At 40.7% G+C, this 25,717-nt stretch overlaps 2 protein-coding genes across 3 annotated transcripts in view; one reads left to right on the top strand and one right to left on the bottom strand.

The window, feature by feature from the left end:
* The first annotated feature begins 267 nt into the window (after positions 1–267).
* Positions 268–23,009, top strand: NSG1 (neuronal vesicle trafficking associated 1). Its single transcript, XM_071556809.1, has 5 exons — positions 268–541; positions 967–1,117; positions 4,808–4,924; positions 16,044–16,154; positions 21,374–23,009. The coding sequence occupies exons 2-5, from the start codon at positions 989–991 to the stop codon at positions 21,572–21,574; spliced, it is 558 nt and encodes a 185-aa protein (XP_071412910.1). The 5' UTR covers positions 268–541; positions 967–988; the 3' UTR covers positions 21,575–23,009.
* STX18 (syntaxin 18) overlaps positions 22,828–25,717 on the bottom strand; it is a 68,182-nt gene continuing 65,292 nt past the window's right edge. For both annotated transcript variants that reach the window (XM_071556804.1, XM_071556808.1), the window contains exon 11: positions 22,828–24,465. In XM_071556804.1, coding sequence (XP_071412905.1) covers positions 24,370–24,465 — 96 coding nt within the window. In that variant the 3' untranslated portion in view covers positions 22,828–24,369. The remainder of the gene's footprint in view (positions 24,466–25,717) is intronic.

Below are 25,717 nucleotides of genomic sequence, written 5' to 3' on the forward strand. Positions count from 1 at the left end.
GAGCAAGGCGCGGCCGAGGACCCTCACCGCCGCCGCCGCCGCCGCCGCCGCCGCCACCGCCTTGTTTAGCGCAGTTTCCCCTCCCGAGGTACTGGCGCTGCCCTTGCCGGGGCTCCCAGCGCCGGGACTGGCCGGGGCCAAAGCCAGGGCGCAGCCAGCGGGGCAGGGCGCGGCTCCCCCGGCCCCGCTGGCGCAGGGTACGGGCAGCGCCAGCCCCGCACCGGGAGGGCGGGGCGCGGACGGCGGTGCGTCCCGGCCGGTCCCCCCGCCCGCCGCCGCCTCCACCTGCTGCCGCTGCGCCAGTCTCCGGCTGGGAGGAGCCGCCCGCCCGTCCGTCCCCGCGGGGCCCTTTGTGCTGCTGCAGCTGCTGCTGCTGTTTCAGAGCTGCCTCAGCCCGGCGGCGGCTGCGTCACGGCCCCGGCGCTGCGGCCGCCCAGAGCCACCCGCGGAGGGAGAGCCGCCGCCTCGCCCCCCGCTCCGCCATCGCTGCGCGGGCCGCGGCGGAACGACGCCCCCCGAGGAAGGGCCGGGAGCCGCGGCGGTGAGTGGCGGCGGCGCTGCCCCTGCCGCGCCCGGGGAGGGCAGGGTGGCCGGGACGGGCGCGGGGAGCCGCGGCCGCGGGAATGGCACTCCGGAGCGCTGCGCATCCCGCGGGCTGCGGGCGGTGCCGCAGCATCGCACTGGCGTGCCGGGGTCTGATCTTGGCGTGGATTCTGTGCGTGGTCGGGGGGTTCTTTATTTATTTTTATTTTTTTGGGTTTTTTTTAACTTTGATAGTAGAAGCTCAGGCCATCGTTCGTACTTCGCAGAACGTTAAAGCCCATCCAAGTCACAGTGACCAACGCGTAATTTTTTTCTTTTATTTTCTTCATTTTTTTGGCCGTAAGGTATTTCGGGCCCGCCAGGAAAAGGTCTGATTTCCAATATTTTGCATTTCTGTGCGTGTGTGCCTGTGTGTGCTAACAGAAAATCCCTCTATCCTGGAAGAATGGTGAAACTGGGGAATAATTTCAGCGAGAAGAGCACAAAGCAGCCCCTTTTGGAGGATGGATTTGACACCATCCCCTTGATCACACCCCTGGATGTCAATCAGCTCCAGTTCCCACCTCCTGATAAGGTACAGTAGGCTTTAGTTTCCACCCTGGAGAATCACACCCAAATCACAGGCAAACAACAAAAGAATAGGTTATGTGTAACGAGCGGCTTAGAAACAGCGAGAAATTCGGGGTAGTTTAAGGCATGCTAGTTCCCTCGAGGGAAAAAAACCCCTAACAGTTATAAGCTCATGAAAATCCAGTAATAGTGATTTGTATTAAAAAACAGTGCAAAATATTAGCAGTGAGCATATATATATTTCAGTCCTGTGTATGAAACATAAACGTACTAATTAAGCTTCTCTATGGTGTATTGTCACAGTCCTTCCTATTCTGCATCTTTTGTTTTGGTTTGGGTTTTTTTTGTATTTTTAAGGTACTGTGTATTCTCTGTGAATGACCTGAATTTTCTCTGTCCAGAAAACGCCCCTCTTTATTTCTTTGCAAGATGGGCATGGACAGACTGGCAACAGAGAGCACTTCCATCTTGCTTCTGTGCTTCAGTAGGAAGCTAGTGCTAATCCCAGACAAGCTGAAATAGATGGGAACAGGGCATTGAGTTTTCTCTTTGGCAATTAATTTTGTTCAGCAACCTCCAAATAGGTGATTCACATTCTCTGTAGTTGGAAGGGAACAGTCCAATGACCTGCTTACAGGTTGGAAGGGAAATGTGCATCCTTCATTTTTCATTACATGGCTTGATTATTAAGGATTTAATTTTAAAGATTTAGGAAGGTGATGTGATAGCCTATAAATACGTTTGTTGTCATTACAATGAAGAATTCAGTGTTACTACAGGTAAGGCACACAGTAGTAGAATACCTTTTAAGAGTTTTCAGTATCCTATTTTAATGTAATTAATTACAATGTACATTTCTCACATGCATCTAGTAAAGAAAACTTTGTGGTTTTAATACAATTTTTATTTTTGACCTTGTATCTTCCACAAGCTCAATTCTACTTGTAGTTAAACTGATAACTATACATTCCTCAAAGCTCAAAAAGATTCAGATAATCTTATCTTAGGGTAAAGAATTTTAGCTTGTAAAATTTTCCTTGGTAGAGTATTGCTGGTAGGCAATACGAATAAATTTGTGACCTCTATTTTAATTGTTATCAACACCATTCTGTGTTGTGTTTGGTGACCAGTTGGCAGGCATAAATGCAATAAGCCATAACAGCTGTTGGAGAGCCCGAGGGTCCATTTTATGCTCTCGGTTACATGGGTGTAAATCCTGTAACTGAGGACAAAATCGCACCCTCAGGCTTTAAAACAAGTTAAGTCTTACTGTGTCTGATGCACCTGCCAACTGGTGACTGGATATAACCGATTACCAAGGACCAGTGTCCAAAGGATTTTGTTATCTTCCTGCATTGCTAAGCAGAAGTCTGAACTAGGAATCTTGATGGTAATAGGTTTAATCTGAGCAGAGCCTCTGTTGTGAGCTCAGGAGGTTCTGTGCCAGCCCTATTGCTCTTACTAGAACGGGGCAGTACTCCTCCCATCTTAATGGCATTTGCCTTGAACAATAGCAGATGTCCAACTAGGCTAAAAGCTTAAAAAAAGAAATATTTGATTAGTTCTTCTACTCTCCACTGTCTAATTATATATTAACTTTCCTTTCCTATTGCAAACATAGAGGGGAGAAATGAAAACCATGAATTTATTGTTCTGCTGGTTTCCTTCTGTAAGTGGTTAGTCATGTCAATGTCTCTTTACCAGTTGCTACAGACTCCAAGGCAGGAGCAGAGCAACTCATGTGAAAAGAAGAAAGAGTATTAAGGAAAGATTGACACACAGATCAAATTGTGAAATATGAAAATGCTCATGTATAATGAATGGGAGTACATACTTCATATATCTATGTTTATTATTCACTTACAAGGCTCCAGTATGGCAGTGAAGCATAACTTCTGGAAGAGTAGTGACTACAACACTAAGGATTTGATGATTTTGACAGCTTCTAAATTAAAGGAATGAAGTGATTTAAATTCATATTTAGATATGTTAAACAAAAGAAGACATTACATAACCAGGCAGTTAGAACTGTACATTCAGTGTCAGCTGAATGTGATTTGAATTGCCTGAGATTATGCAACATAAAGGGGGGAGGAATGTAAGTAAAATGTTAAAAAGTGTATCAGAAATCTTCAGGCAGTTTGCTTCATGATGCTGTTGGGCAGTTACAAAGTTAAATAGGTAATAACTACTGTCTTACTAATTACAACTGGAAATAGGTAAAATAGTTTCTAAACGTCTGTCCTGCACAAAAATGTGTAATGCTGTCAAAGTGGACCATGATAAGCTTTAATAAGTTTATTGGTACTGAGTCTAGTACAGCTACACATTCTAGGTACCATTCAAGCAAGTGATAAGAGGGGAACCCTAAGCTTGTAATCTCAATGCTTGGCTACCTGTAAGTGTCATAATCTTAATTTCAGAAAGCAGTAAAGATACTATATACAAGGGCATGTAATGACAAGACAAGGAGGAATGGCTTCAAACTGAGTGTAGGTTTAGTTTAGATATTAGGAAGAAGTTCTTTACTATGGGAGTGGTGTGGCACTGGAACAGGTTGCCCAGAGAAGCTGTGGATGCCCCATCCCTGGAGGTGTTCAAGGCCAGGCTGGGTGGAGCCCTGAGCAACGTGGTCTAATGAAAGGTGTCCCTGGCCTTGGAACTAGATGATCATTAAGGTCCCTTCCAACCCAGGCCATTCTATGATTCTGTGATAATGTATTTGCTATTAATACCACAGGCTATGCTAAAGATAGAATTTGATGCTAAAAGTCTAAAAGAGTAGATATTTATTCCTTGGAACAACAGAGAAAAGTGAGCAAATCATAATAGCACTGTCAGTATGATGAACTGCACCCTATCTCAAGAATGTTACTCAGAAAAAGATCCTGAAAAATGCAGAAGACAAAAATGAGGCAAATAGGTTAGGTATGTGAAAATTTTGTACAATTAGAATGCCTTGGAGAACACGAGAGATTAGACTGACGTAACGAATATTTTGGGAATACAGATAAGGTGCTAAATGGTGCATCTTGGGGCAGTAGTTCATAGCAAGGAATAAACTGAAGTTAAAGAGCTTTGAGTGTTTGAAGAAATCTCATTAACGTAAGGGTTTCTGTGTGCATCTTGACTCTTGCAGCTGATAGATCAGAAATTAGATGTTAAAAATTAGGGTGCCAAAGGCCCATAGTCTGTCATATAGTGAATAGCAGCCAGATGGGGCATGACACCTTTTTAAACTCAATATCCTGGCAATCAAATGTAGCATCTTTCAAGATTTCTATGGGTCCTCTTCACTAATCTTCTCATGATGGTCTCCAGTTTGAATTCCATTTCCTGAACCAAGTGTTTTCAGACTGTAAAAAGAGAGAAGGTCCATTATTTGGATTTGACCTGTGCTTGCCTACTATAGGAGCACAGTATCACCACAGATGAAAAAACAGAAACTTTGTGAAATTGTTGTATAACAAGTCTTGCTGTAGGTCCATCAAAACCACTTTGAGAGATAACTTTGTTAGAGAATGAAATGCCAAAAAAATAAATAAAAAAGTACAGCTTTCAAAGAAGAATCACGCAAGGTGGCGGTGGGGAAATGCTGTGCTAGATATGCTTATAAGCAAGTAAAAGAAGAGTTAAAGAATAAGGTTTCTGTGGCTAGTTTCAGCTGACAGGGTTTTTTTATTTATTCTTAAAGGTTGTGGTCAAGACAAAAACAGAATATGAACCTGATCGCAAGAAGGGAAAGTTCCGTACTCCTAAAATAGCTGAATTCACAATCAGCATCACTGAAGGGGTTTCAGAAAGATTTAAGGTAAGTAGTGCTATCTGAAGTTGTTAATAACTCAGTTGCATTCACAGAAGTGCTTAAAATGAATTGCTGATTGTAGCCAGAATGGGCTATAACAGAGTGCCTGTTGTGGGTGTAGCTGGACATGAGAAAAATAAATGCAATGTTAAAATAGTTCAGTATTTAACAGTTAGAAACAAAAGGAAATCTTGCAGCATTATTGCTTGTAATCCCTCACTGGCAGATGAATTCAGGTGATGGTTCTGTCAGCATGTGGGTTGCAGAACATGGCTGGCCAGAGTGTATGTGGGCTGCACACAGGTAGCGCTCTTGGCACTGATAAAGGCTCCTATTTGTGTTGAAGAAAAAGAACCACAAGAACATTTATTTTCTTTTTGACTTATTTATCACTGTGGCCAAACCATTCTCTTAAAAGCACTGTCATAGTCCATTATGTATTTTTTATAGTTAAGTGTATGACTTGGCAGCTCAGGGATATATACCAGAGCTCTTTGCTATCAGTTCCCCTAGCCCAATTTAATTGCAAAGCTCAGTGATGACTTTTACTGTCAGATAGTAGGTCAGCAAGAACCTGATTCAGATTTACTCTTCAGTGTCCACACCCCTATTGCTCCCTTCAGTAGTCCCATAGGAAACATGAGAGCTTAACCGGCGCAAGGATTGAATTACTTTTACCCCTTCTTACTGGTGGAGAGGTTTTCTTGCTCTATGTAAGTAAAGCAAAGCAGGAAAGTTGGCACTTGATCTTATGCATCCCTATCTCTTCTTTTAACGAAGGAAGATGGCAGCTTTTCAATGCTTTTTAATTGGCATCTTACCCAAGGATGCCAAAGCATTTTTAAACAGTAGGCAACCACACTTTTCATTATGCAAGTACAAATACATTTGGAAACCCTAACATTTAGTATGAGGGAAAAGTACAGAGCTTCAGCAAAGATGTGGATTCTCTTTATGTTGCACACTTTTAAACTCTGTTTGCATGATAGTTTTAGCGCACACCAGAGATGATGATTCTCTTGTGCCTGAGCAGTGGTTCTAAAAGCTGCCCAGGCCCAAGCTGACCTTCAGAAGCGTATATACAGCTCTCTGTGGAATTAGAGCATGCTGAGCAAAGTGAAAGCTCAGAGAGGGATTAGACTATATTTGGAAAGGAACTTTGCAGAGTGTTGCCACGAGAAATGTTTTAAGTGCCAGTTACCTGGTGGAGTCTTCAGCCACACAGTGAAGCATGTAGGTTCCTAGTAAGTGGTGTGGAGAACCACCCTGGAGAGCTGAGATGATATGGGGTGTAGGAGGGTTTAACTCAGGAGGTAAGAAACCTAGTTCCAGTTTTTCTATTCACTGATTTGGGGCAAGGATGTCCTATCCCTCAGGACATTCTGACTGACATTCTCTTTATCCTCCTGGCACCATAGTACCAGTCCTGGGGAGTAATCCCCTTTGTCTCAGGTGGGGGTTGGGTAAATGCAAATGGACAGGTCAGAACAAGGAGAACTTAATGTCTGGCTGTGTCTCTGTGTGTCCTGGTCACACTAAGGTGATTGCAAAATGCTTTTTATGTTGTAGAAGAGAAAGGGGAGAAAGTTCTTAGTTTGAGTACCCTGCTAGGACTTTGGTTCCAAGCAGCTATGCAGAACCTATACCTGATGAATTTTGCACTTATGCTTTAGCTGTAAGGACTAAGGGATTTCATTGCTGGAACATTAAATGGATATAAGGAAGGTTTTGGATATTTTAGTCACATCTAAATGGTTTGGGCATCCCTTTGTAGACCTGTTTTTTTTTCTGTTTTTTTGGGGAGAGCCGAGCAAATGAGACCTTGCTGAACAACAAATAAACAGCTTGTTGTGCTGTTGGATTGTCTTTTCTAATTTGTATACCTGAACAATTACAAGCCTGAGCATTTTTGCATTGCAGTTTTATATACTTTTGGATGGCATACTTAAGTAAAATATCCCTTAGATATTACTTTATGATGATCGCTCTGGGATTAATCTCATACTACAGGGTTGCTAGGTTTTGCTGCTAGGTAACTACTGCATCAGAGAGAGGTTTCAGTAAGATTTGCTATCTCTTGGGAATTGCAGGGTGATTCACACTGTGGCTGTAAGTCTAGGCTTCTAAAGAAGAGTGTGGGGGTTGATCAATTAGGAAAATTCTGGTTCAGTTAATTGAAAACAATGTTCATGCAGAACATTCAGGTCCTAAAAATGTCCCTTAATCTCTATGTAACAGTTTTGGAATTGAATTATGCTGCTTGCAACATTTGAAAGAGAACTGACTGGTTCTCTAGCAGGGATGACTGTCATATTCACCACTCCCAGTAGTAAATATTAGATGAATAATTGATGACATTTCATAAATATGTAGATGAAAAGTACCAATTGTGTGAGGTTTTCTCTTGGGTCCTTATTAATTGTGAACCATCATGTTAACTGCTGCTGTTGATTCTGAGAGAGCAAAAAGAATATTTGTTTGAAAATTAAATATTTGCTATAATTATGAAATGCATTATTTAAGTGAAGAAATGCTGACTTTGGCTCATGTTCATGAAAAAAGTTTCAGAGGCCATTTTAGTAACTTCAATATTGTACATCACCGATGCACAAGCTTGCTACAAGACACAGCCCAAATGTTGTGCTAAAAATAAAGCAAGTCAGTCATATCTACAGATAATTCACGTGTGTATTCTAGGATGTACTTCTTAAATAAGGACAAAGCAGATTGCATTTTTGGGATTCAGCGGTGCAGATCATCTAAAGCTGTTCTTCTTGAGAAGTTACACATTATAACAAATGAAGCAACTCCAGCATGTGCATATGTCGTGTAGATGGTGTTTTAGCACCTGGGTGAATAACCAATTATAAAATGTATTTTCTGCATTCAATCCACGTTACAACAGTTATTACAACAGAGCTGAGAATGTTTATAAAGAAAACTGCAAGTATAATTTTCCTCTGTGAAGTCACACTGTGAATTTGAGTCAGAATATCTCCAAAGAATGTGAAGATTTCCTGGTTCTGAGAACCCTGTTGTCTGAACTTAGATTTATGGTGCTAACCAGATCAAGAAAGATGTGATTTTTCACTGAAGATTGTTTCCCACTGAGATGCAGAAGTCTTGCTTTTGTTCTTTGAACAGTGTAGGCTAATATGGGGAGTTGGTTCTCCACAATTGGAAAGCAGCTTTGAATGAGGCAGATTTTTCTCTCCTGTAAATTGTGCATTGTACAGAGTAACACAACAAGGCTGGAAATGTCATGTCAAAGGACTCTTGTGAATCAGAACATAGGAGGAAAATATGACAGAAGAAAACTGATGGTATGAGTTACCCAAGGCCAAACCTTGGCTTCTCCCACTGACAAAACAGTGTTTTCACAACCTGCAGTTGGGTTTTGTAGTGGGATGGCTATTGTGGCACCCATTAAATTGGGGTACAGTTGACAGTTGTGTACAAATACACCAATTTGAAAAAACGTCTGTTGTAGCAATGCATGACATTGTTTTTCTGTCTTTGGGAAAGCCTCAATAAAGAACATTCAGAGGTATTTTGAAAGCAGACACGTTTCCCAGTAAATTTCAAGCCCTTAAATAAACTCAAGCTGCAGTATGCCTTCAGCCTTTTGGTTCTTTTCAAAGGCAGTTCAGTTCTTCAGACTTTCTCCTTGACATCTCTACATACATCTAACTGCAGAGCCAAAGCCTCAAGCTTATTTCTGTCGTAAGACCATACAAGCCGTATACTATCAAGTAGCAAGCAGTTGCTGAAATGTCTGCATGAAGTTATGAAAGAGGAATTGAGACTTCCTTTCAAGATCAGTTCTCACCGTTTTACCTGGTCATTGTAGGACTGCAAAAATATATCCAAGATATATCTAACTATTCCATTTTTTCCTATTTTTAAAGGAGCATCCTTCAAACATATTTCTGCCTCAAGACTTTTGTACCTCTTCCTAGTCATGTGAACAATTATTATTGCTGCCAAAGTAATCAGAGGAGGAAAACAGTTCTCCCTTTATTCTCTGTGATTACTTCGTGTGTTGAGCAGCTCCTTGGTCTCACATTAAAAGTATCAGGTGCATGAGATGTCAGCTGCTTCCTGTACAGGATATCACTTCCTTAAGTGTATTGTGTGTCTGTCACTTTGGCTGGAAGAGTGACAGGTACTTACTGTCAGGAGTAATTCTGCTTCTTCAGTAGAGCTACTCACAGAATTAAAGTTGTTCGCAGTATAAGTGTTTAGCAGGCTGCAGGCTTTGAATTTTTCCTGTATTGCTTCAACTGAGAAAAATAAAGGAGATTCTTTTTTTCAATGTAACTGCTGTTTTAAAACAATGGATTTAAGTAAAGGCACTGCATGGCAACTGTAACTTTTTTTTTTTTAAATATTTGATACTGTCTGATATGGCATTGACAATCCTCCTGCCAAGTTTTTGGCTGAAAGGAATTTTTACAGTCAGAGCTGACAGATTTAAGTAAAGTGGATGCCTAACAACAGCTTCCCTGCTATTAGTACTGTCCTCTGCCATTGACTCTATTAAAAATCCTTTTATTGGAATACAACCAGTGACACTGGTGGCACAGATGATGTTATGGATTTCCCCAGATATATCACTTAAATAGCCTGTCCTCATCTGTAGTAACCTTATGCAGCCTTTCTCCTGACCTCAGTAATATTCTCTGGTTTTGTATGAGAAGGTAATAGGTTTTTATTTTGGTGCCACAGAGTTTGTTGAACTGCTTCCTCAGATCTCTGTAGTTAAGAAACTAAACAGGGTGCCATGTGATGGAAGATGATGGGAGCATTGTCATGAACAGCTGAGTTAAGCCACAGTGCTAAGATCTCAAGGCCACTGCCTTGTTAACTTGTTTTTGTCTAGCAGTATGTCCCTCAGGTTTCATTAATCAACTCCCTTGCAGACTGGTCCTGTTGTCTTGCACTGTCTCTGTTAATAAGTGCTGATTCTGTAGCTTCTTTCTGTTCCTGTCCTCATGAATCTGCCATTCTTGCTGCTACTCCCAGTCATCGCCAAGTATCCAAGGCAGTTCTCTTCTCTTTGTCATCTCTGTTTGAGGAGGACAGTTTTCTGATTTCTCCTGCTTTTTCTGTACAGCCTGCCTCAAAATTATCATCCTCTCTGAGCACAAAGGTTTGATGGGAATGTTCTGGTGAAGTTGAGTTTAATAGATGGATACTAGTCATATAGCTAAACATGACATGATGTTACAAATACTCTTCTTGAAACAAGGCACCTGGTTGTTTTTTGAAGTCACTAGTCATCTTTTTACGTGTATATATTCCCAGAACAATTATAGGACATTGTACGAAGTTGTTCTGTGTAATTTGCATTGCTCTGTAAATGAATATGAGTCAAATGTTGTATGTATAGATGTAAATGTTTTTTTCTTTTATGTTGCCATTTCCTGCAAATTGAACATTTCTTAATGCTTGAGTGCATTGTTTCAGACACATTCTTTATGTAAACTTCCAGGGACAGGCTGAGGTAATAGCAAACAAGGACATAATTTTGGAAAAGCAGTGATAAGTGGAGAGCTGATTTTGGTGTTCTTCAGTGTGCGGGTGGAGGGCATTGTGCAGCCAGAGATGCAGGATTTTAATGGAGAGAGGTGAAATGGAGGTCACGGCCATTTGCAGGGAAGTCAACGCAATGTTTTACAAGTTTTTGTCTGTGGGATGTAGCCAGACACAGTCTATTGTAATTACAGTCTGTCTGCCTAAAATTCTCTTGTAGTTTAAATTCAATAGCAGTAATCTTAATTTCCTGTCCTAAGTGGTTGTACAGAGTTGTTGTATTTCACCCCAGAGGTCTTTGCATTTTACTGATGAGGAAAGCATAAATTGGTTGTAAATCACTTCATATGAAAGGTGCTCTGTGTGTGTATGTCTTCACTCTTGTTCAGTGCTGGCACCAGCTCTGTGCCTCACACTTTACAGACACATCTGAAATGAAAGTTGTGTTCCCAGGAGGCTGCAGTTGAAATGGATAATGCATAGATGTAGAGCAGAGATGAGATGGGACCAAGTGCCAGTGGTTGAGGAGTGAAAATTAGGGTGTATTTTGTTAGTTCCACTTCAGTTGCACTTCTCATAATAACAGGAGTGCTTCTGCATGGGTTTGTGTGCTGATGGAAGAAAAAGCACGGAGGAAGGCATGGTGCAAAATATGAGTGGGTTAATGAAAGAATTTCAGGCAAGAGGAAGGGGCATTAGAAAGGTGGAGGTGAAGGCAGAGGAGAAAAGGATGGTACCCAGGCTTTAGTGGGGCACTGGGATACAGGCAAAATGAGAGGAGCAAAAGGGGTAGACTTGTACATGCCTTGAAACATGACTTGTAATTCATTCACAAAGGGACAGGAGCCAGAAAAGGTTGTGAAGAGAAGCAGGCAGTGTTGGTGCAATTGACGAATGTTTCTGTAATATTGTAGCTTGATTAAAAAGGGAGTAAAATAAACATTACTGGAGTAAGGAATGAGGAGTGTGCAGTAGCCAGGCAGAGAAAATGCAACTTGCAGTGTTTTGAAGCTGAAACAAAGTAGGATGGACTGATGGGGAAGATCTGGCAGATCTTATGGTAAAGGCCTTATCACAACCTGCTTACACGTTAGTGTAGTTGTCAGATATGGTGAGTTTCATTTGTTCAGCTAACTGTTTACAGACCCTGTAGACAGGTTTTTTGCTGTAGGGGTATGCTTGGTTCATTCATTAGTCATCTCTTACTTCGATTACTGTAATGGCTTCTGGCTAGACGTTGTCCTTCTGCTCTTCACTTACAATCTATTAAAAAATCTGCCACATACATAATAGGTTGTCATCTTCTATGTTCACTTCATTTTGCTGCCAGATCCCCTTAAAATTAACTTTAAATGTCACACTCAAGATGAAAGCAAAGTCACACTTTGAGTTCCTAGTTAAAAGAAATGGTTGTTTGTCCTTTCTTTTAGTTATTTCCTGAAAAGTATTTTAAAAGCCCATCACTCTTGCAGTGTGACAGTCACCTTGGAGTTCTGCAGGATGTACATGGCAGTGAATGCTCACAGTAATTCTCAAGACTTCTGCTCCCACTGTGTGCGGTCCTGCACTGCCAGCTGGCTACCACAGAGGAGAGAGTCAAGATTTCCTTCTAGAAGAAGGGGAGTGGTGCTTGTGCACACACTCCATCTGCTCCTGCCTTCAACAGAGGAAGAGAGCAAGTTACTACTAGTGTGTTGATAGGAAGAAGACAATAACTTCAGGTTATAGCATGTATGCAAAGCTGCTGTGGAAGAAAGCAATAAAACGGCAGCTTTGGTCTAGAAAGCAGCTCGTTGCCTTCTGTCTCTCCAGGCTTTTATTTCTGAAAGGCATCTGGTAGGTGAGGGCTTAGAAGGTGAGCCAGAGAGGTAGGGTGACACTTTGCCATTGGCCAGGGACAGAAGCTGACTGCAGTGACCATGGGGATTTGACAATTGTGGACCATCAGTGGTGGGTTATCATGGGAGTGAAGAAAAATGGCTATTAGAAGAAAAAGAAAGATTTTCAGCTTAGAAGGGAGAAGTGAATTGGATTAACAGGTGATTGTGATCACCTTGGAAAGAAATCTATCACTGGATTCCATCTGCATAATTTCCATATGTGTCTGTCCTTAAATGGAAGTTACTCGTATCCTGAAGGGTGATAAGAGAAGGGAGCTTCTCTTTTCATAGGAAGGAGGCAAGAGCTTACTTGATTAGGGATTTGCAAATGGAGTGTGATTGCAAATCATTGAAGATAATGAGAGTAAAAATTTACATGTTAATACCAAAATTAGTAACATTAGGAAATAGAGTAAGTGAGAGAGAAAGATTCTGTGAGAATTTTGAACCAGGAGCCCTGAGAGCTCTTCCCAATGGCTTACTGTGTGGCAATGGAAGAACTTCTTTGAGCAGTGAGAACTCACAACTCTGTGTCAGTTACTGAAAATAGGTCTCAGCAAATCAGCTCTGAGGCTGTGGCTCTGCAACTTGCCAGGCTCCAGCAATCCACACAGCACTGGGCTTTTGTCCTCTTCCAAAACCCAGTTATTTTCCAGAGCAGTTCTGGAGCTTTGAACAGTGATCCTGCAGTGATTGTGGAAATACTGGGGTTTTTTCTACTGCCTAATATTTAGTCTCAATTACAAAATAGCTAGTTAGTATATTGTCTTAATATGTTCCTGAGACCTCATCTATATGTCAGAATAGTTACAACTGGGAAATAATATTATAATTCTACTAATCACTGCTAGTAGAAAGGAAATATGGTTAAAATGCTTTGAGATTTGAGAATGTTTTCCCAAACATTTTAAAACATTTACCTCTGTGGCAGAGGCAAATATGAGCTGAATTGATTTGTGCCATAGCAATTGTTCTGCTTAGTGTCCATGTCCCATGTGACAGGCTTGTACTCGTAAAGAGAGCAGCCTTTGTTGAAGGCTATGTGGGATATATCCCGTGGGGCATGGGAAGCCTCAGCAATAATCCCATCTGGACTTTAGCTTTTCTATCCCAGCTTTCTGGCCGCTCTTTTCCCTTTCTTCTCTAAGGCAAAGAACAGCCACTGTCAGAGCAAAAAGAACATTCTAACATGCGCTTGAGTCAGTGGGAAGTGAATGATCCAAACCTGCAGCTTGGACTGGGCCCCGTGTGTGTTGTAGGTCTGCTGGTCTGGGTGAGGAATGCTCCCTCTTTTCTGGTTCCTCCTGTTCCCATGGTGCCCAGCAGCTGCTGGAGCTTAGGAGGGAAGGCTTGGGGAGGGCTGTGGATATGATGTGGACATGGTGAGGCCAATGGGGCAGGTGGTCCCAGAGCATCTGCACATGGGTGCAGAATATTAGCAGGGTGTTGGGGAGGCGGGACAAAGAATCGCAAATGGGAACTGCAGGCTTAGGGGAGAAGGGTCAGGTTTTCTAGAGCCTGGAGTGCAAGGAAGATTTTGGGGAGGGGAAGAGAGAATACAGCTCATTACAGTTGTGGGGAGGGTAAAACCCTGGAGGGCCAACCCAAAGTGTGAAGGACCTTGTACATGTGTGTGTGTGGGATAGCTGAGGAAGCACAGGAAGGGGCCCCAAAGAACCACAGCAATAAAGGGAGAAACCTGATTAAAAACCTATCAGAAGGGCTGAGCTAGGGCATAGCTTGGCCAAAATAGGGGTGTGCATATGTGTATTATTGTTCATTATTACATTCGGCCACAGAGAATAACCAGAAAGGAAAGTGAAAATGTAGTTTATCTCTTGGATTTGTGGAGGATGTACTGAGACATGGGAAATGTAAGCAGAAAACAGGAGGTTGGCAAGACAGAGTGATCTCTCCATGTCAACTTTTGTGTTTGCAAATGAGTAATAAACTTGGAGAAAGATTAATTAGATATGAAATTCATGTCAATATAAATTTTTTTGAGGCTATGATTGATTTTTTTCCTAGTTCAGTGACTGTTGATAAACTGAACATGTTGCTGTTAACCAGAAAGGTCCTTTGCTCCATGTCTCATTTTGAGTGGCATAGTTACATTAATATCTACATTTCTTCTGCTAAATTACTTTTTGGTCTGCAGTTCTCCCTGCCTGTACTCCAGCATTCCTTTTTTTGCTTGCTTTGTATCAAAAATCCTTACAAAATCCTTGGCTTCAGCAACACACAATATTCCCCAACCTTGTTTCAGTCAGGAACTTTAGTCTGCCTATGATGAAGTTCACTTCCACAAAATGAAAAGTCCCTAAAATTCATCACAGTCCTAATCTCACTGCCACACACAGCAGTTTGCAGTATTGCAGAGTCTCTTGGTTCAGGGGTTTATCATAAAGGGACTTGTTTTTATCAAGAGGGAAAGCTACAATTTTTTGTTGTTGATGCTTTCCCAAATACCACATTATTCTTGTTTCAATTACTTGGTCCTGGTATGCCTGAGTTCCCTTTTTAGGATATGCATATAGCTGGCTTATGCATCTTCCTTTAAAATTTAGGTAATTTTATACTTTAAGAAATTAATTTTATAATCTTGTTTGTTTCTGTTTGCTGTGGCAGATGTTGGCTCACTTTCTAACTTGCCAAAAAGAAAAGTCATCTCAACTCTTACTGTGTAATCTTGAACTACTAGTTTGTCTATAAGTAGTATTTTTAGAATAATAACACACATCTGGGATACTCTCCCAGGTAATGAATGATATTTACTTAGCTTGCACCTTCCACAAGAACAGGTCTGAGTTAGAGAGCTTTGCAGTGTAACTGTGAGGCCAAAATTTTGTGCTTTCTCTTGTCAATGGGTGATGTAATTCTAAAGGTAGTTCTGTCTCCTGTCACACCTAAAAGGCTGAGAGATACTGAAGGATATCGTGAAAAGCCAGTGCTGTTTCAGGAAGTCTGTAATGGCTTTTCTGTGAGCACTGAGGAAGGAGGTGCAGCAGAGCTCCTCCAGGTTCCCCTGGTGCTGGACATGGTGTATTCCCATATGGATCACATATGGACAGAGAACTACTCCTGTACTGTCTCTGTGTAATGAAGTAGTACTGTTTCAACTTAAAAATATTGGAGCATTAAGCAACCAAGCATGCAGACTACTGGTGTAACTGAGGATGCATTCAGAGCAGGCACAACAAACTCTGATCCTAACCAGAGATGGCAGACATTACTTTCTCCATGCCCTGAAAGCATCACCTTTGTATTATCTGGATGACACCTGTGCTAACTTGCTGTCACCTGACTCCATTCTTGGACAGGCACAGGGAAAACAAACATGCTTATCAGCTGACATAAACTAGACTTACACTTGCGTCGTCCAAATACCAAAAGAACAGCATACCCAAGCTGCCTTTTGTCCTGCTGGCCTCATGAGTGCCCTGAACAGAAATGCAGTGATAAAAAGCCTTGCAGTATAGAGACAATAGGCCACTGACCAGATGATTTGCTTTCTTCTCTGACAAAGGGGAGGTAGAAGCACTTACATGCTGCTTCCCTGTTCTCCCTCAATAATTAAGCAGCTGGTTTCATTCTTTGCTTGATTTTACTGTAAAGTGCATTCATAGCTGTCTTCTGCTGCCTGCAGTAACAAGCAGCAGTATAATAAGCAGTGCATTGCTAACATAAGCATGTTTTATTTTTCTTTACAGGTAACTGTGCTGGTCCTTTTTGCCCTTGCATTCTTAACGTGTGTTGTATTTCTGGTAGTCTACAAGGTTTACAAGTATGATCATACCTGTCCAGAAGGATTTGTTTTCAAGGTAAATTGCATACCCATTCTAGAAAAAAAGAAGAGTATGTAATATTCCGTGTTGTTCTATGCATCACCTTGATTAAGTCATGCTGTACTGCACAGAATTTTGTGATTCTCTTCATAGATTAGTGTGCTTCCTGCTATGTTTGTTTCTTCTTAATTTATAATTGAAATTGTACTATTGCATAATTTTAATAACATTGTTATTTTGCTAATGCTTTAAACATTGAAAATTTAGCAGAAGTCCAAACACTTGTGTCCAGATTTACTCCTTCTGCAGTTGTCCAGACAAAGCCCTTATTTATTGATCATATGGTTTAATGTTGTATGTTCCTCCAAATTACTGTGTCTTGGGAAATAAGAGAATAGTAAAACCTGGAGAAAAAAAATTCTGTAATATGTGTCAAACAGTAGAGTGATGTTCTCATTAAGAGTAATAGAGTTACCTTAGGGTTACTTTTGTAGGAAGAACTTCTTGTTCTAGAACAGTGACCTCCAAGCCCTGCTGCCACAGGCCAAAAGTGATGCCAAAAAAGGGAAAACGCATTTATTGGAAAAAACACTGGTTCTAACCATGAGGGAGGCTGGGCTCACTTCATTTATGTGAGATAGTAGTGCTGGCTTCTCAGCTATGACCTGGGCTGAAAGTCAGAAAAGTAACATTGATTTCTCTGTTGTAAATTTAGTAGGGTTGAACTTGGCTGTAATTAGATAGGAAAAGTAGCAGTGATGGTGGCAGTCTTCCCTCTCATTTTTGATAATATTTAGTCATATAATGAATCAAATGGGAATCCAGTATGAACTTCAGAAGGAACTACTTGACAATCCTGTTCAGGATTTCTATCTGTCACTTCGGGCACATAAAGATCTTACAAGAATCTAGTCCAAAATTACAATCAGTGATGCCTTGCTGGATTAACTGAGCTTCAAGCATTCAGTTGGTTACTACTTTCCCTTGGTTCAAAAGCAAAATACACTGTGATTAGAATACTTGGCTGTAACTCAGGAGATCCAGCTTTTGGTTCTGCTGTTGTTTTTTTGTGTTGTCAGAGACAAGCACTGAAATCCTTCTGTGTTCATGTCTCATGGGAAAATAGCCCTCTTTTTTCCCCCTTAAGCTTTCTCTTGGCACTGAGCAATTTGGAATATGGACTGTATGTCCCTACCAAACCTGTCATGATGTGATCCTGACTTGACAGAAATGGCCAGTTACCTGCTCCTATCTAAGTCTAGCCACAGTCTCCTACTTCTGCTTCCTTTCACACTGTGTTGACCTCTCTTTGAGCTGCAGCCTTCTGGGTTTTTTCGGCTTTTATTACTAGTGTCACAAATGTTAAAGGGAAGAACAGTTTCTTAGCTGTATTTCAGTTGCACTGTGACCAGAGTCTGGTTGTTTCTCTCCTTAAGGTCCTGTGTTTGGGACAGAAGTTAGGCAGAATGCCCCACAGCACATGCTGTTTTTAAGGTGCAGCACATACACAAGGCTATGTTAGGGTTACTCTCCTCATGGTTTTTTGGAGGCTGTTTGCAGCTGCTGGATCACATAATGCCAGAAGACACAGCATCTTTGGTCATGTAACTCCACATATTGGCAAATGACACAAGGCCTGAAACTACCAATGCTGAGATGAATTTGCATTCGTTTGCCTGTGCATCGTTTTTTGGGGAAGTCCATGATATGTCATGGCATAGCTTGGCACGCATGTCCCTAGGAGACATGAAGTCAATCACCTTGTGAGCAGTGTCTCAGCGGACTTGATTCATGCTTAAGTGAACTCAACGACATTCTCTGGCCTGGGTGTCCCCAGGTTTCAGATGCTGATGTGATTTGCTTGTTAAGGCCAAAGGTGTCCCTGCCTCAGGAAGCCCAGTTCTGTAGGAATCTCTGCCTAAAGGCTGAGCCACTGCAGCTCTGAGTCAGACTCACTCTTGTCTGCTTTGATGCTCTCATACATGGAGCAGTTCCAAACATTTCTGCTGTCCTACAACTCCAGGGCCTGAAGGTGTGCTTAGAAAGGTGTTCATCTTCCTCTGTGCAGCAGTCAACCTGCTCCAGCCTTAATTCTGTGCTTGCTTAAGCTTTCTGAGACATCCCTAGTACTGCTGCTGTGCAGATTGCTCCTCTGAGCACTCGTCACTGCCTATTGGTGATACTCAAAACCTGAGTGCACTTAGATCCTGGAGGAATTCCTCCAGGGCTTCAGTACGCTCTGTACTGTATCTGTTACCCTTTAGCTTTTTCTGCCAAAGCACCTGCATTCTGTCAGTACCATGAAGTCATTTCAGTGCACTGGGGACCACACCATCATCTATTAAATTGGGAATTACTGACCCAGCAAAGGTAACATGACAGAAGACACTATTTATAAGTGAATACCACTGGGGTCTTCATGTCAAAGAACAAAAGGAGTCATCTTAATTCAGCCAGATAGAGATTGGCAACCAGGGTTTTCTCTGGCATCAAAGGCCATAACCTGTAACTAATTTCCAAAATCAAAAGACTATTAAAGAAGAGACTGGCAACTCTGGAGCTTCCCACTTTCTCCTCATGGCTTTCTTACTTCTCTCACCTGGGAACCACGGAAACCAACAAAAAGGATAGAGAGAAATGTGTTACATAGCTGAAAGTCTCAGACAAGTGGCAGTATCACAATCAGCAGCAGTTCCCATGGCTCTGTCCCTGAGTGTTGCATGGCTTGCTTTGATTGGGAAGTAATCAAAGGGGCTGCCCTTGGACAGAACACAAGGGGCAGTGAGTAAAAGGGGAGGTTTCCCCATATCTTCTAGAAACATGAAATCCTGGGAGCAAAACTGCAGTCAAGATGGAAACTGCTGTATGTTTCTTTAGGCTCTTTTGTCAGATGTTATGCATGTTTGTGACTACAAAAAAAAATCAACAAAAAACCAACAAAGCCCCCCCCCAACAAAAAAACATTACTGAGTCATTTTTTCCTGATGCAAAACAAAGGCAACAAAAGATTCAGTGGCATTTTTAGACTGTGAATATTCTTGGCTTGTCTTCAGCTCTAATAATTATATTTGCTTGAATTTCCTTGGCAGATTTCATTAGCTCAGTGGATTGTATTCCTTCCCCCACTTTAAATATTTAGAATTCTGACTACATCCCATGACTGGGTGAAGTAATCACTACAAATATGTCTGTGTCTATGTACTTCTTAGCCCTTTATCACATCAGCCATAGTGTCAGTTATCCTAGATAAAGCATGGATAATACTTCCAGAAGATGGCACGGTTGACGTAATGAGCACGTGAATCAGAGAACTCTATTCCAGATTCCTTTTTATAAATCTAGGTCCCAGTCTTGCAGCTGGCCTTTACAAGTTATGACCACAGGAACACCTCCATTGTGTTTAAACAGTGTTGAACAGGCACAGGTGCTGCTTAGCTGAGATTAAATCCCGACTGTTTTGTTGTGCTACTTCAACAAAACCAGAGGGAAGATTTGCCCCGGCTGCTGTTTTGACAAAAGATAACAAATAAAGGAAGCCTGGGCTGATGTGGTAACTTCGGGCACTATTCTGAGTTTAACACACTTCAAGGCTTCTATCACACTGGCAGGTTTGAGCTGCAGAGGTGTTGACTCTGTGGGAGGGCTGTTATTTTTGTGACAGCGAGGCTTCTTTGAGCCATCAAATGTGCTGTGTGATTGAATTCCCCAGGGGCAGGCAGGTTCATGAGACTACCCGTGGGCCTGTTGTTTTGGCAAATCTTCCTTTCTTCTTTCATACCTTTTGATGCCTTTTTTCACACTAACATTTTTAGGATGCAAAATTTGTATAAAGCCAAGACTGCTGCATCTTCCTCCATTTTGTGCTGTATGATTTTAACCCCTTGAAACTGTTGTTACCGGTGCTTATTTATGCCACTTTTTTTTCCCTTTTTTTGGGGGGAGGCGGACAATGACAAAAGTCAACTTACAAGCAAATGTGGACACAGTTAAGGTAGCATCTAGTTCTAAAACCCGTGGAATTTTTGCATGTGTTTTTGTGCTAAGAAATTCCCAGTATTAAATTTTATTTGCTGATCTGTAGAAGAACAGGAGCAGTTCAGAGTTGCTGTGGTGTAGTATTACAAATTTTAGTCCTCCTCCGGTGCTGGAAGCAGAAGACTGAACAGCCTATTTCTTTTTAAAACAGAGTAGAAATGATCAAACTACTTTTCCTCAAGCTGCAGCTACTCATAGCTTATAGAGGGTTAATTCCCTTGCTCAGGCTGACTGTCCCCACACACTGAGGGATCAAGCAAGGCTGCCTGGACTGCCCAGTGTGGAAAGAGGACCTACAGAGAGACCCCATGACCTTCTAGGGCAAAACGTGGGGTGTCACAGTGTATGTCCAAGTAATTTTTCCTTCAGTGCTCTGTAGGCTCTTACTGCACCATTACTGAAACAGTTTCCAGATGATACCTGCGACAAACATGCTGCACAGGCACATTCACTTTGGGTTTTAAGATGACAGCAAAATTTGGACCTTACTAAGTATTTACAAACTCTCTAAATCATCTATTTTACTTTCCAAAGCTTTGAGCATTTGGCAGGTTCTATGAAGTGCTCTTGCACTCTTGGGAAATGAAAGAATGTAGTCCTGTAGTTACAGAGAACCTTTTAGAAGTCTGATGTTGGCTACAACTTTCTGATGATGAAGAGTGAAGTATTTTGTATGTGTGTACACACTTGCACATACGCTTGGCCACCCACAATGTTTTCTCTGTATATCTTCAGTTACTGGGCTGTAAAACTATTCATACCTTGGCACCAATGTATCGGTATTAATTTCCATCCCTCAGACTGCAAACACCATAGTAAATTGCCTGAAGTTATTCTAATGGTAGGATACAGACAGCTGTAGTTGTAACCCAAACAGTTGGAACTAAGTGGGCAGGAAAAAACAGAGAAATATGGCTGGAACTAGAGACTGAAAACTTAAAAAAATAATTTTAGGCAAGCAGGTTTCTTGTTTGTTAATTATTCTGGCATACAAACCCAGATTGGTCTTCCTGGCAAATGCTCAAGTAGTTAAAGGATTGCAGGGAAGAACATTTTGAACACAGTAGGACAACACTGTAGTTAATTGCTGTATGTTGCATCTCAACTTACAGAAATTGACTGTTGGCTCAGACTAAAAGGAAAAGGAGGAAAAACCCCTAATCTGCTTTTGGTGTGTTTGTGGCTGTAGCTGTAATCTAAGAGATGAATTTTCTTTTCAGAATAATCAGTGCATTCCAGCTGGGTTGGAAAACTACTACTCTGAACAAGACTCCAGCGCTCGAGGGAAATTTTACACAGTCATAAACCACTACAACCTGGCCAAACAAACCATCACGCGCTCCGTGTCCCCGTGGATGACAGTACTGTCAGAAGAGAAACTGTCTGAACAGGAGACTGAAGCTGCTGAGAAATCAGCTTAGTATGATAAGCTAATTATTAAAAATGTGTCATTTGAAGGTAACCAAGGGACTTCAAGGAACTTTTCATTGAATATAATTATGGATAAGTTAGAGGTTACTCATGTTTATGGTGCAATTGCTTCTGTTTGCTGATACTGCTTTGCAAAAAAAAAACAACAAAAACAAAAACCAAAACAAAAACTTGCTGCAGAACATTCATGGGCATAACCCCAGGTGCATATCAGCATTGCTGTAGAGCTTTGACACCATTTTCAATGTTAAAAAAATTTCCAATGTTAGATATGTTCTTGCAGTTTATTGGATACTGATAGATTTCATCACTGGATTTTCAGGGCTTGGACCTTAGAATAATCATGTGTTCTGTTGTCTGAACAGATACTTAATTTATTGAGTTTTTTAATTCTTTGTCATTTTGCAAACTGAAACACCCCAGCCATAACTAGAGTGATCTCCTGTTTAGCTGAAAGCTCTAAGTAACCTTTAGTTTGGGCTCAAACAAGAATGACAATACTGATGTGGGGCGTAATGTAATGATTTGTATGGAGAAAGAAACTGTCAGGTTGCATTTTTCCTTACATTTTCTTTACTGTTGTTTATTTGTAAGTGATAATGAAGTTCTCTGCAAAGGCATGCTTAATGTTTTCTTACTGCTGTCAACAGGATTTAACTGCATTTCCACTGTGGCTTTAGCATCTTGGTAAGGATGTGCACTGAAACACAAACTAGATAGACATTATGGAAAAACACAGACAGTTTTAGTGGTGGGTGTTGAGAATAGTGTAAAAACTACAGTTCAGGATGTTCTAATGGGAATTGACATCTTCTGGTGATCTTTTGATCATACTTTGAATACATTTAGTCTACTATGTCATTTGTTGGGTACAGCTGAGGGAGTAATATGTCTAAATTTTCTCTTGTATTACATTCACATTTTCCCTTTTTATTAATTAGAAAGAGCTTTCTGTTTATGTATGGTTTGATACTTTTTAAAACACAGAGCATCACAAGTGAAACAGTAGCATATTAGATACCACAACTGACTGTTTTAAAGCTACATGTGAAACAGAGTGAAGAGTAGAACTGTTTGTGTATGGCTTGGGAGGGGAAAAGATGTAGAAGAACATAGTATTGTGGATGCACGTTAAATTCCATTGTAATTACAAACTTACCTATTCTTTGTGTGAAATCATGTTTTCATTTTTATTATAAATCTTAAACATACATTACAAAAAGACATTAACATACAAAGTAAGTGTGTGAAGCATCTGGGCAAGCAAAGTTGCCTTTTTATTCATGTTACTTTAATGGGACAAGTGTTAGTGGACATGTCAAAAGTTCCCTTTTTTTTGGTAGAGTCTGTTAAAAACCTGAAGGGGAAACATCAGCATGGACTGTTTCTCAAGGTGTGTAATAAAACAAACAGGGCCAGCTCTACTGCTGTTTTTCTCCAGCAGAATTGCTTTATCAAAGCCTTTCATTCCAGTACAGTAAAAATAACCATTTGCTCCAGGCTTGATATGAAATGTGCATCACACAGTGCAGCTGTAAAAGGCTGTTTATTAAGTCATCGTGGTATGTGGAATGCATCAAAAGCAATAAATTATGTGCCAATTATTTTTTTCATTTAAAAATACCAAGACCTTCAACACATACCATGTTTGAAATTTTTAACAGGCATCTGCTTTATTGAATGTAATTAATTCACATGTAACTTTTGACATTTTCACTCTGCGCTGAGCAAAGAATACAAATGATGGTGCTTGTTGCATATAATGTATAGAAATATACATTTTAGAAGAGCTATGAAAACACACACATTTCATACCAACATATTTACAGAGGACATTCAGATTTTACAGGATGGAAAGATCTGTTCCCCAAGACTGTTCTACATAGAAATGATTCATGATACATCTCCTCCCCTTAAATTTAGGATAATAAAAATTTTAATGCACAAGTAAATACTGATGAGAAACAACTTCTTTTTCTCCTCATAACAACACATAATAAAAATTAGTAAGCCTTACAATCTAGGAGAAACAGAGTGCTTATGCTTCTTGAACTATTTTTCCTCTGATTTAACAGGAGGGATTTATTGATTCTTAATCTACAGTTGGTTGTTTGAGACTTTTGAGTTAACAAATTGGTCCCAGTTTTAGTACTTTGAAGAGTTTAACTTTAATGTTGTCTATTCTTTGGCTTTGTTCCAGCATCCCAGAACATGTTTCACTGCACAATCTGTGTTGTATTCTCTCTTTTCACCTAGAAGTAAAGCTCTTTAGTTGACTCCTTATCATTATTGCTGTTATTAAATCAAGTTGATTTCTGACTCAAGTAGTTTCAAAGGATTAGAAGTAGAGGTCATATATGTGCAAAGTGATCACTGTGTACTGAAGTGGTAAATAAATACCTGAGACAGTGTAGATGCTTTTGCACAGTAACAAATTTTCTCTTGCTCTGGGATGGGAGCTGAACTTTCTGCATCACAGATGGGTGGCTGTGACAAAACCAGTATTGTTATTTTTTCTTCCTCTAGCTCTGCTCCAGCTTGTAGCTTTCTTACCAGCTCTTTCAAAGAGTGTTCTCTGAAGGATTAAGTGTGGGTTTATGTTCAGCAAAGGGATTTAAAATGAATGCAATCAGCTCTCTTTACACTAATGGATATATGTACATGCTTATTTATTGGAAAATATTTCCATTATAGAGGTATGAAAAAAGCATAAAATATGTAGGTACGCTGTATACCACGCTCTGCTGAAAAAAAGTCAAAAGTTTTACAAACAAAGCATGTTTAATTAATTATCATACCAGTCCAGGAAAAGCAAGGAAAATGAACACATCACAAGGAAGAATAGGATCCATACTCTAAATCCAGCATTGTTTTTGATGGCCTGTGAAGAAAAGGTTATCCCGTTATCACCACTAAACACACAGAATTTCAACAATGGCACCCCAGGATGCCTGTTGGTGGCATCACACTTCCCTCCCACAAGAGAAGTAACATAATTTGCCCTTAATGTCAGGTGAATACAGGTCAGGTACACTGTACCTTTTAAATTTATCAAACTGAAGTTACACTCAAAATCTTCAAATCAGACATTTAAAAAAATTAAAATACTGAGATTCCATGCAATGGAACGTAAAACATTAAGAGCTACATCAAAAAGTACATGCTTCAAGGTTAGTTTCAAGTTCCAAAAGTGAAATTCCATGACTAGAAGTAAGCAGGCCTTCATCTTTCTAATGAAGATTTGATTTAAAACAAACAAATGAAAACCAAACCAAACAAATCCCCCTGACACCTAAGGAGGTTGATTTAGCACAGAGAGTCACATATTTCAGTCTCATAGCAAATATTTTTCTACTATTCTCCTTCCCAAAAGTGAGACCAGCATACACCAGGGGATTTGTTTTTCACTCTCATTTTTCAGATTTAGAGATGGAAGACTTTTTTTTACATGATATAAACATTAATGTGACTTGACAAAGTTTTGTATTTAATACCTTTCTCTACTTTTGCTCAGTGTGATTTAGGACACTTAGTTTTACCTACAAATGTGAAAATGAAGCAAAAGTAATTTCAGTTATTGCCATGTCTAATGCACTTTTCAGGAGAGCAGAGCAGTAGAGCAGTGCAACAGATAACATCCTTGAGGTACCTTTTCTGTGTGCTCTCAGCAGGGAGAAGAAAGAACTGAGCCATTTTCTCAACAGCCTAATTTAGGAATTCTGTTTTTACTGAAATTTCAGTTACAGAAAAAACCCCATCCTTTCCTTCTAATTAGTAGACAACAGAAGAGATTTATTTGTTAGTAACATGTGAGAAGCTGTTCAGGGTGGTAAAGAGTCTCTTCTGCTAATACTCAGCATTTAACTCTAGTGCTCCATTTCAGCACTGACTCTTATTCCTAGGCTGCAATTTCTGCCCCCTCTCCACTATTTTTTTAAAACAACTTCACAGGTGCTTAATGCATGCCAGGTAGCCTTCAGGTTTAAAAAATTGAAGAGGTCAAGTAGATTTCTGGAGACCTGTGTAGCTGTTCAGATCGTGGTTTAGTGTGAACTACTCGGAACCTCATCTAACTTGTACAGTTTTCCCAAACCCACGTCTTACCCCAACACCCACTGCACTGGTCCTGTGGG

This window comes from Pithys albifrons, chromosome 5 (assembly GCF_047495875.1).
Source record: "Pithys albifrons albifrons isolate INPA30051 chromosome 5, PitAlb_v1, whole genome shotgun sequence".
Taxonomy (NCBI): Eukaryota; Metazoa; Chordata; class Aves; order Passeriformes; family Thamnophilidae; genus Pithys; species Pithys albifrons.